This window comes from Pezoporus flaviventris, unplaced genomic scaffold, assembly GCF_033815535.1.
Source record: "Pezoporus flaviventris isolate CSIRO_AGI_PZ_B2104156 unplaced genomic scaffold, CSIRO_AGI_Pfla_v1 ptg000054l, whole genome shotgun sequence".
NCBI classification, from domain to species: domain Eukaryota; kingdom Metazoa; phylum Chordata; class Aves; order Psittaciformes; family Psittacidae; genus Pezoporus; species Pezoporus flaviventris.
Window position 1 is genome coordinate 2,337,958 of NW_026892602.1, and position 12,569 is coordinate 2,350,526.

General features: G+C 39.3%; 1 protein-coding gene across 2 annotated transcripts in view; it reads right to left on the reverse strand.

Moving 5' to 3' along the window:
* Positions 1 to 12,569, reverse strand: part of NFATC3 (nuclear factor of activated T cells 3) — a 73,013-nt gene that overhangs the window by 52,454 nt on the left and 7,990 nt on the right. For both annotated transcript variants that reach the window (XM_061469027.1, XM_061469026.1), the window contains exon 2: positions 1,741 to 2,872. In XM_061469027.1, coding sequence (XP_061325011.1) covers positions 1,741 to 2,872 — 1,132 coding nt within the window. The remainder of the gene's footprint in view (positions 1 to 1,740; positions 2,873 to 12,569) is intronic.

Sequence of the window (12,569 nt, forward strand, 5' to 3'; positions counted from 1 at the left end):
AGCAATCTTTACAAGAAACAAGATAACTGAGTGCTTCTATATTCCACTAGATGGATATTCCTAAGAATATTCATGTACTCAAATGACAATGGGAACAGGTATTCTAAAACATTTTTTGGAACAGGCTTGTTTACCTGGAAATAATACAGCAAGATGTTAAAATTATGCAAAAATGATATATGAATTTGGAAAAAGCCACTAGAAAGGGAAATTACATAAAAACTAGCATGTTGCCACAAAAGCCAGCATCCTCTGTTCAACAAGTTGTGCTTTTGAGGGAGGTTTCTGGAAAAGATACCCTTTCCGTAAGCTTGGCTTACCAGGCAGTAGTTAATTCCAGTTCTTCTGCTAAGAATTTAAAACTCTGAGAGGAGGAAAAATAAACAAACAAACAAAGCACACCAACCTCCTATAGGACATCTTTGTAGCTTGGTCAGAAACTGCTCTTTATTTTGCTTCACTTACTTTGGGAGAGGAGGTCATAGAGGGGAGGAAGATTTCAAAGACTTAAAAGTTTTCTAAGCCATACCTTCTAAAATTAGAAATAGTGTGAAAACAAGTGCTTTGCAAAGATGACTTTGCAATGGGAACACTACTATGTCACTGATTTTCAGTATTTAAGCTTTGCCTTTTTCAAATTAAGGCACGTATGTGGAGAATCCTACCTATTCCCTGCCCCTCACTTCAAGAAAGAGGAATTGCTTCATCCACTACATCCTTGAAGAGCAAATCTTAAGCACTGCCTGTGGACAGAATGATAAACTTTAATCAAAGTTATTTAACAATCAGTACAGAACATCATGGAAGCACTGACATTTAAACCTACAATACAGCTTTTATACAGATAATTGTGCTTTACTGATATTAACTGAATGTACCTTTCTTACAAAATGTCCACACAAAATATGCCCACAGCTTCCACTACCTCCCTACCCCTTATTTTTAAAATCCAGTAGAGCAAGGAAAAGGTTCAGGAATCAAATGGATAACTTGAATGAGTAATCATAGTAGCTGTCCATCCAGCAGCAATGCTGCTTAAGTTTTCATTTCTACTCTATCCACTGCTATATGATTGGAAAGATCACAGACCTGCTCCATCTAGAAGGTAACAGAATGGGAAGGAGGGTGAATTTTTTTCCCCAAAGTGAACTAGTTCCCTCTTCTGAACCTCCACAAATCTTCCTGTAGACAGGACTACAACAGAAAAAGAGCTAGTTAACTTGACACCACAATGGTGGAAATAACCCTTGGAACTACAGCTCAGCAATCAATTCTTTCTGGATGATATTCCACATGGCATGCAACTTTTTTTTCTCTACTCTATTTCTAGAATTCTAACAGTCCAAAGAAGCAAGTAAAAACAAAAGCAAATAAACTTCCCACTTCTTCTGTGGTTTCAGTTTTACAAATTCATGTAAGTCACATTTCTTCAGCTATATTAAAATGTTAACTGCTCAGATGGAACAGCAAAGTGTGCACAAAATCTGCAGACCTTTGATTCAGCTGGGCATATACAAACAAACTAAGTAAAACTAATCTGATGTTACAATTCATTTATTGTATTCTTAAAAGAAGAAAAAGATCAACTCATTTTTTCCTAATTAGAGGAAATTCTACCTGCCTAGAATAAGTTTTCTTTAAGAAGTCTTAATGCATCCCTGAAATACAAGCACATTTACATGTCTACTTAAGATTCACAGGAGGGGACAAACGGGAGGGAAGGACTTTCTAATCACTTACCGAAATATAGGAGTATGACCAGGCTTTGGTTTGTTCCAAGTAAAGTGCGAAGGAACAGAAAGAAATTGGTCTCCAGGCAAATCTTTTTTCAAGGTGTGCTGAGATCCAGAGCAGTCATCTACTGCAGTTTCAAGGGATGACAGTAAGTTCCCCTGTTCTTCAGGACAGATATCTATTTTTCCAGATAAAGTAGCAGTCTGATCCTCTGACGTCTTTCTTGTTTTTAAAGGAATATCAGTCTCTGTACAACACTGAAATGGTGAAAGGCCAGAATTAAGTCCTTGTACGTTATGGATGGAAGTGTTTAGCCAAGTGTCTTCTGTTATGCTTCCTCTGGGAGAATGGCCAGGTGACGGAGTTGGAGAATGGTGAGGAGAGAGAGAACCAGCATAGCATATCTCAGCACTGGAGTGTCGTCGCTTCCCACAGGGGGATGTAGGTCTTGATGAGGGCCTTGATGTTGGTCTAGGACTTAGCCAATTTTCATCTGTAATACTAGTTCTAGGAGAATGACAGGGAGACTGTCTAGGTGACAAAGCATGCCCAAATCCATAAGGCTGCTGCCAAGATTCATCACTGGGGCCTCTTGGAGAACCACCAGGGGATGCCAAGGGAGAGCCCAGGGTAAATCGAGCAGCTGCTTCATTTAGCTCCGAGTCTACATCATCATAAACGTGGGAAATGGATTCACAAGAGGAAGCATCTGAAAACCAACTTCTGGATGAAATGCTGCTGGCAGGGCTTGGACTAAGGGATGATTCCCTGTATGATGGCTCAAGAGGAAGATACAGATGGTCACGTGAAGGCCTTTCCATATATTCATTTTCTGTGCCATTTGCATGCAATTCATCTTCATTGGCTTCAATCCCTTGATGACAGTTAGGTGAAATAGATGTAATCTGAATACTAGGGCACTCAAATGGTTTGGGTCCACCTAGTGGACTATATTTGGATTCTGGTACCTCACAAGTTCCATCATAGTTCTTATGACTCTGAAGTCTTGTAGATGGTGAGAGAGGAGTGGAGTGAGACTGCAATCCATGGCGAGGAATACAAATTGGCTGATTTACAGAGGATGATGGTTGGTCTACATTAAAGATGTATATGGATGCGCAGTCATCTGACTCAAGATCTAAAAACAACATTAATAAAAAAAAAAGGAAGAGAATCAGAATGCATACAACATTGGAAAAGTGTTATAAACAAAACCCTTTGTTTCCCAGGTATTGCCTGCTTTAAACATCCTGGGCATTTCTCACCACACTAGCCACAAAAAATTAAGCTAACTCTTTCATTTTAAATTTTCCCCAGCTATATTCACAGCTAAATACGATTATGACATAGTTTGCTGTTATAAATCTTGTTTTCAACCAGATTCCAAAGCTTATATGCATCTTCAGTGGCTGAAAACATAATACACTCAGAAAAATCTTTAAATCTTTAAAATCTTGAAAATATCTAAGCTGGAACACTCAACTCAAACTTCCTATATCATAACTACATTCCATTCATAAATAAACATTTTCAATCCTAATCTATTAAAAAATAGTATTTTGGACATGAACAGGACTATGATACTTTCTGTAAGCTCACTAAGCAATACTTAAAAGCACCAGAATATCACATACGTAATATTTATCTCCGTTAACACCAGAAAGCATCTTACAGTGACTCAAACTTCAATGAAGACTACAAACATTCAACCAAAAGAGACCTAACAAAGAATGTTAATAAAGATATTATGAAGAATCTTACCCCAAAGATCTTTTTTTCTGTTGCTTAGAAACTCTCAAGTGCCAGTCCCACAGAATATCTTTTCTCAAGTGCAGTTTCATAAAGTTTGAGCACAAGTTCAGAAAAAAAAAAAAGGGCAAAACAAAATATTTGCAGATCTCACTAGCTTATCCAAATCACAGGAAATATTCCAAATTAAAACAAGCAATTGAAGGGAGTGCAAGTTCAGTTAACGTAAGCAGCAGCTTTGTCTCACAGAACCAAACCAGATTTTCATGCCCCACTTCTCAAGATTAACTTAACTGCTAGTATGAGGTGTATCTTTGAAACAAGAGTAGAAAACACAGTCTTCATCTTACTTTGTAACCACTACGCTTCCACCGCTGTTTCTTTCCCCTTGTAAAATACAGCCTTCCCTCTATAATTATAGAAAGTAACTATGAAGGAGACCTCTGGTAGTTCACTAGTCTATCATCTCTTAGAAGACGAAATTAAATGTTCTTGGCCCATCTCCATTAGACACTGAAACTAGCCTCAAAATCTGGTAACAACATTGTCTCTACAACCCAAGTAATTTGCCGAATCACTCTGAGAACTTTTGACCTATTTTTAACCCATTTAACTTCATCATTAAAACTATACAGTTTCTAATGTTTTGCATGTGGAACTTTACCTTTTAAAGTGAGTTGCTATTTTTTTTAGCAGCAGCAGAATATTATGCAGAAGCATAAATGTTTCTGCAAACTAAAATATTCCTGTGTCAAGTATGATGATGAAAAATCATCCAATTATTTTCTATAAATCCAGAATGGATGGCATTAATTGCATCTCAGGTATTACCTCTTTTTTTTTCTTTTTAAAATAGTTTTTACCCTGAGTATCTGTAGAATATTTAAAACAAATTAATCTCTCTCACAATCAGATAAAATATCCAGACAGGAAGCCATGTATTTCAGATCCTTCCATGACAAAAAAGTTAGTATGTTGATGAAGTTACTCTATTATCAGTTTCACTTCATAGCAATCAGATAAAAATTAACAGAAAAAAAAAAAAAGGAAAACAGCATCTCCTCAGAGACAACAAGGGAGCATTTGCAAATAGAGAGAAAGCGTATTGCTACCAGGGAATGACTATGTTCCTCAAAGAAAAATCTGATACAGGTTCATGGGCAGGGAACAGCTCTATGCGTAACCTATCTATTAAAGGAGGCACAAAACTGCATTCAAGACTAGTTTTATAAGCATTGTGTGGTTTTATATATGTTGCATATAGTCATATTTAACAATTATCCTTACTATATAATTATATCATTAGGTACGATGATACGTTTTAAGAGCACAGAAAATCAATATAGGTTAATTTCTAAATATGCATTCACTAAAAAGATCAGGATACTTAGGAAGGACTCTTTTGTGTACTGTATACTGAATAATCAACACAAGCTCACTACACTGAACACGACCAAAACTGCATTTCCCTATCCTTTCAGTAGGATAACAGGTTTTAAAACTTTAATTTGGAGTCTTTCATTTTGACATTTCCTATAACAAAACATGAAATGCAGATAGTAGTTACTTACAGGTTTTCTACATCTATCAGTATTTGTGTGCAAGATTACAAATGTTTCCTGACTCATTATTCCAGGGAATTACAGACCAGTCAGTCTTGCCTCTATGCCTGGGAAAATCTTGGAGCAGATTCTCCTGGAAGGAATGCTAAGGCACATGAAAAACAACAAGGCGATTGGTGACAGCCAGCATGGCTTCACTACGGGGAAATCCTGTCTGACCAATTTGGGGGCCTTCTGTGGTGGGGCTACAGAACTGATGGACAGGGGTAGAGCAGTTGATGTCATCTACCTGAAATTGTGCAAATCATTCGACACGACATCCCTGTCTCTAAATTGGAGAGACATCAATTTGATGGATGGACCACTGGGTGGATAAAGAACTGGCTGGATGGCCGCACACAAAGAGTTGTGGTCAATGGCTCAATGTCCAGATGGAGACCAGTAACGAGTGGTGTCCCTCAGGGATCAGTGTTGGAGCCGGTCTTGTTCAACATCTCTGTCACTGACATGGACAGTGGGATTGAGTGCGCCTCAGCAAGTTTGCCAACAACACCAAGCTGTGTGGTTCGGTTGATACCCTGGAGGGAAGGAATGCCATCCACAGGGACCTCAACACGCTTGTGAGGTGGGCTGATGCCAACCTCATGAAGTTTAACCATGCCAAGTGCAAGGTCCTACACCTGGGTGGGAGCAATGCCAGGCACAGCTGCAGGTTGGGCAAAGAAGAGATTCAGAGCAGCCCTGCGGAGAAGGACTTGGGGGTGTTGGTGGATGAGAAAATGAACATGAGCCGGCTTCAGTGTGCGCTCGCAGCCCAGAAAGCCAACTGTATCCTGGGCTGCATCAAAAGAAGCATGACCAGCAGGTCAAAGGAGGTGATCCTGCCCCTCTACTCTGCTCTTGTGAGACCTCACTTGGAGTATTGTGTGCAGTTCTGGTGTTCTCAACATACAAAGGACGTGGAACTGTTGGAACAAGTCCAGAGAAAGCCCATGAGGATGATCAGGGGACTGGAGCACCTCCCGTATGAAGACAGGCTGAGAAAGTTGGGGCTGTTCAGCCTGGAGAAGAGAAGGTTGTGTGGAGACCTCATAGCAGCCTTCCAGTATCTGAAGGGGGACTACAAGGATGCTTCATCAGAGACTGTAGTGGCAGAACAAGGGGTGATGGGTTTAAATTTAAACAGAGGAAGTTTAGATTGGCCATAAGGCAGAAGTTCTTTCCTGTTAGGGTGGTGAGGCACTGGAATGGGTTGCCCAGGGAGTTGTGAATGGTCCATTCCTGGCTGTGTTCAAGGCCAGGTTGGACGAAGCCTTGGGTGGCATGGTTTACTGTGAGGTGTCCCTGCCCATGGCGAGGGGGTTGGAACTAGATGATCTTAAGGTCCTTTCCAACCCTAACTATTGTATGATTCTATGATTAGAAGTAGAGGTCAAGGGACAAAAACGGTAACCCTAACAACAGCAATTATCCAGCTACTCAAAACTTAGAAATAAAATGGTTATGGCTACAGAAAATTTTAAATAATACTAAAAATCTGATAGGAAAACAACAGTTGGATATCTCCAAATCCTGTGCATAAAACCATTAACTGTCATTAATGGCTTCTGGAACAGTAGCAGCACATTGTGCTTAAACTCTCACCATTGCAAAGAGTCCTACCTCTCTTGCAGCAATATTGAAGAAATCTTAAAATATTTAAGACAATTTGTCCACTTTCAATGTCCCTGGGATTTACAAAAAGCAGATGTACATTAAAATTTTAAGTTTCACAGAGCTGAGGTGGAGAGATCAGACTAGCACAGAATTAATAGCAGCTGGGAAGAGCTGGGGAAGAGGTGGAAAAGGCAGGAGAGCGCTCTTTTGACTCAGGCTTCCTTGGTCCTTCTCCATGACAAAAAAGGTCTTATGAGTTTGGCACTGTGCTCGCCCATTACCTCTCCCCAACAGCATACACGCGCATACTCAAAAAACAGGAGGCTAGAGACCTAGGGTAAGAACTATGCATTTAATGAACACCAAATCCCAAAAGCATGCTTAAGATTGTGGAAACAGTATATTTGGAAGTCTAAATCATGCAAACCATTTTTAGACACGATCACCAAACAGGTAGACTTATTTCAGTTTGCACACACAAATCCTCCCCCTTACAGCCATGTGTTAAAATAACTTGTTAGTTGGTCATACAAAGGACAACACCAACTACTGTGACTTTTACAATTCATGTCATTCATTCATGACCATTTACCAATCACCATGTTTGCCCTTTTAAAGACTGCAAAGACAATTCAACCTGGAAGCACCCCGTAAGTAATCTGAAGGAACTACTGAACATACAAAGATAAATATGTTAGGTGAAAGAAATCAGGCAAAAACAAAACAAAACAAAACCCATACTAGCTGATAACCCGTAAAAGGGAAAGGAGTGAGAATAGCTCTTAAAAAATCCATCACAGGTCTTCAGGAAAGCAAAGAGTAAACAAATTCAGGCAAGTCTCACAATAGGCAAGGAGAAAAAACAGAGAAGCCCAAGGGAAAAAATGGAGTTATGGCGCTCTGGTTACTGAGCAGGATAGCCATTACATCCAAACAATCCTACTGGGTGAGTGAAGGCAGTAAAGAAGTCTAGTTGGCCAACACATGAGGCTTTCACTGACCATAAAATATAAGGGTTCAAGAAACTGAAACTAGGTCAGATTACTAAAGTAGAGCATAAAAACTACCACAAGCACATGGGGGCAAGATGCTAGATAGAACAGATACAGCAAAATACAAAGATCAAAGAAGCAGTACCATTCACATCAAAAGACTGCCATGACCCTGAAAAGGCAGGTGTGTTAAATGCTTCTTTTAGTAAAGGCAACTGAGTAAATTGCTTACAAAGTTAACAGCAACGCAGAGTCAAGAAAACTGGAATAAATAAAAGGTTAAAAAGTACTGAAAAATTATGGGCCAGTAAGTTTAACTTCAGGTTCAGAAGTAATATTAATAGTATACTCATTCCAGGAAGCATTTAAAAGGAGACAGGGAAACAAAACAAGTCAATGTTTGCTAAGAACAAAACCATGTCAAACAAATTTTGTTTTACTATCAAAGGAGGTCTTCTGGATAGCTAGAAAGAAATCAAGCTTTGTTTTAACTTAGGACTTTTAACACTACCATGCATGGAGAAACCATTGAGTCTTTAGAAATTCAGTAAAGCCTTCTTCCCCATCCTGCTGAGATCAGGTTTATTGCTGAAGGGTCATGAAAGTGAGCAGATGCTGTATGTTCACATACTACGCATAAGCTATATAAAGCTGCAGACCTCCAACCTTACATGAGGCATCTGTGCCATCCTTAATCCATGAGAACCAGCAGATCTGTCATTTTGAATGTCCATTTACTACAGCCAGGAAAGGCTTGTTTACAGAAGCCCCTGTTCAGCGTTAAACCAACACTGGTTCACTTACTAACCTGCTAACTACACTTTCAACATAAGCTTTCTAACTGGAGAATATAATTAAATAATATCCAGAACAACTGCTCCTAAAGAACATTTTGCTCACTAGTTGTCGTATCAGACTGTAACATTCAGGACTTGTAATGTTTGCCCACCAGTTGTTCACTCCTCAACAATGTACTAGCACATGCATACGTGCAGCTGTGTAGTGAGCCAGACTTCTTCACAGAAGGAAGGTCAATTACTATCAAATGACTGAATAGGAGCCCTGTGCCAAAATTATCCAAACCACTTTATTATTCTAGGTTTGTAAGCCCATAAACAAAAAGGTTCAGACAATAGGAGTTGTCATAAGGTACTAAGAAAGTGCAACACGAACTAGGTCTTATAAAAATACTACTGTGGAAACACGATCATCCATCAAGTCCTTTAAATAGCATGAGGAAAGACCTGAGCATTGCCACAGACATCATGTGTATTCTCAGGCATATATAATCTGTCTCCACTCACAAACTTTAAAAGGAATGACAACCTCCTCTGTTTTTCAGTTGTCATGACAGTTACCATGATCTCTTTCTGAACACAATCGTATTATTAAGAACGCCACAGAAATACCTGTAAATAAGAGCAAAAAAAAATATGCAGCTCCGTTTTTTTTTTTTTCAGTATCCTACTGATTTGCAGCAGTTCATATACTTCTAAGGATGAAAAGAGGAGTCTAAATCTTAACAAAGAACCCAAAATACCAAAGAGTCATAGTTTTCTTTTCTGCACCAATCAGAGTTCTTGCTGGTACGCTATCACATTAAAGCTCTCTGAACGCATATTTAACTTTAGTTGTCCACTGCAAGCTTAAACAGCACACACTTACTACAAGCTTAAACAGCAACATAAAAAATACAATTTAAAAACCCAAAACCAAAACAAAACAAAAAAAAAACACCACAGCAATCCATTATCTTATAAGAGTATAACTGGCTAGTAGACCACCAAACATGGCAGTGAAAACGTACAAATTGTGAAAAAAAATTCAGGTAGCAACGTGAAGCAGGAAGACATATCCTTACAGACCAAGTTTAGCAACACACAAAACAGTACTTCAAGTTTATGCTTTCAGAAAAGGATGAGTTAGAACAACTGCCATTTAATGAAGCAGTTCTCTCCAATGATTTTGTGCTGTTTCATGGCCATATCAGATTACTCAGAAAGGATAAAAATAAATGTTACTTCTGTCAGTCATGTACAGAAGGGGCAGCTCTGTCGTGCCCATTAGAACTTCACTCATTTTCTTGTGTTTAGGAAGAATACTGAAAATGTACAAGAAAACCAATCTTCTCAACAATGCGAGCTCATCAATGAGTCTTTTCCAAATTCCAGTCTGGATAAGAATTCATTATCCTTGGTAGAAATGTAGAATAATAATGAAGCTGCGCTAGCTTAAGCAAGTGAATAATGAAGCATAAGAAGTGTTTACAATTGACATGGAATAACATAAGAACATACTGGCTCTCAGGGTGTAACTACGTGTTACTTTTTTTTTCAGCAGCAACTACCCTCACTCCTTTCCAAATAGGGAAGTAACAGTCATGAAATTTTATTTGGTATGTAAGAAAAACAGACTAAATACACATGAAAAGTCAAATGCACCTCCTTAAGCTACAAAGCATATTTCAGAAAATAATGTATTTTTGTTGCAGCAAATCGTAGTTACTCAGTTGAGGTTTATTCCTTTTTAAAAAAAAAGTAAGTACTTGTAATCTTTCATAGCAGAATGCCTGAGATACGTTGATAAAAAATGACATACAAAACAGGTAAAAAAAATCCAGCTTGTAACTGTATGGTTCAACAAGAATTAGTCATTCTAAGTTCAGTTACAAGAACAGAAAGTAGCAAGTGGAAGTGTTAGGCAATGCTTATAGCGGTGCCTCCTCCAGCTCTGCTGGTGTTCTAGCTTGATCATGAAGCACATCTGTAAATGAAAACTTTACACAGCTTGTGGTTCAGTATTTAAGGATTAATCCTTAATAATCATAACAGGTTAAAAAAGAAAAATATTTACTTTCTACCTAAAAAAAATCTGTAAGTTCTACAGGCTTATCTTTGTCTCCTTATTTTCTCTATGAATATGTCATTCAAGAGGGCACATTATTTCACGGAAGATGGTGCCCTCCAGTTTGATAAAGCCTAATTTGCCATTCAGCGTTAGAAAGACACTCAGCTTAACACAACCCTAGTAGTTCAGAGATACGAAGAAATACACTACAGCCTTAGATTCTTAAAATGACACAAGACATCCATGCAGCGGTTACTAACACACAGTATTAACAGCCTATTTGTCACTGCTATTTGGTAGATGAAGTACATTATTTTATAGGATCAGTTGTTAGAATTTGTGAAAGGACAAAAGAGTCCAGCGCAGGGCAACTAAGAAGATTAAGGGAGTGGGGCATCTCCCTTACGAGGAAAGACTGAGGGAGCTGGGTCTCTATAGTTTGGAGGAGACTGAGGGGTGACCTTATTAGTGTATATAAATATATAAAGGGGGAGTGTCACGAGGATGGAGCCAGGCTCTACTCAGTGGCAAACAATGACAGGACGAGGGGTAATGGGTACAAACTGGAACACAAGAGGTTCCACTTAAACTTGAGAAGAAACTTCTCAGTGAGGGTGACAGAACACTGGAACAGGCTGCCCAGGGAGGTTGTGGAGTCTCCTTCCCTGGAGACATTCAAAACTTGCCTGGACACATTCCTGTGTAATATTATCTAGGTGTTCCTGCTCTGGCAGGGGGATTGGACTAGATGATCTTTTGAGGTCCCTTCCAATCTCTAGCATACTGTGACTGTGACTGCACTCCTGCAATCCCCGAGCATCTGGTATGTATAGACATGGGAATTCAAAGAAAACTGAGCAATTCAAAACAACTGGCATGTTGTGCCTGACTCACAGGAAGAAGGCTGATCATGAAGGTAAGTGAGGACATTAGACAAATAATGATTGATGAGAACAAGGGAATCATGTGCTGTAGCTGCCAGCCAAAGGTTTGTCTAGATTCTTGGCACTGAAGGCCAGTTTATCATTCACAATCTAACTCTTCCTTTGTGGGGGCAAAACTAACAGACTCCATAAAAGGCTCTCTAGTTATTTAAAGTTCGGGTTTATGCTTTACCTATAAACTGCAATCCTCACCTACCTACCTACCTACGTGAATACCTTTGCTACTGATCAACTTCTAACACCAACGAGCTTGCTAATGCAACCTGTAGCTCTATAGACACACCTCCAGGTTTACAGTCTGCTCCAGACCTGAACCAAGCGCTAAGCAGAACCCAAGTTTCCAAGATTGGAATGTGTAAGAAGGGCCATAGCAAACGGAACACAAGAATGTGCAAGAAAGTGGGTATTTTAGTTTATGGGACAGTGTGGTGACATAAGCATAGGTCTTTGTGAAAACTGGTAGAAAGAGAATGCAAGAAGCCAAGGCAAGAAGTTTGAGTGGGGAGAGGCTTACACAGTAAGAGGAGGGGAGACTGAAATGGAGGCATGCCTCTGTTTACCAAACAGAGCATGACACAGATGCTGAAACTGGTATTGATAGTGTCTGAACAAACTAGTGGGGGAACTCTTCACACTTCAGCAAAATTACACTGTACTTCTGCCACTGTCTTACAACATGCGAAAGGGCAAATTATTCCACAGCAGGCAATTCTACACACAGTTAATTCAGTACTTCAAATCATTAACATTACACCTTTCACCAACGTATTTCATAATATAGCTTTAATGCGTACTTTAGGTGCATGAAACTCAAAGGCTCTCTGTAAATCAAAGGGCTGAAATGAGCCAGAATGATAATATGAAACTTTCCTGTTTTCCCAGCTGCTCACATGAGTGTAGAATCAGAAACACCTTGAATTCACTTTGCTAAGATTGACACAGAAAGCATTAACAGGGAGAAAGAGGAATCAAACAGCCAAATGAGAAAAGGGAAGCCGAGCACTAACAGCATGTTTCCAGCAACTTTCAGAATAACCCTCCAAAGTATAAAGGAGACCACATTAGCATGCCTCACAACTGTGCCA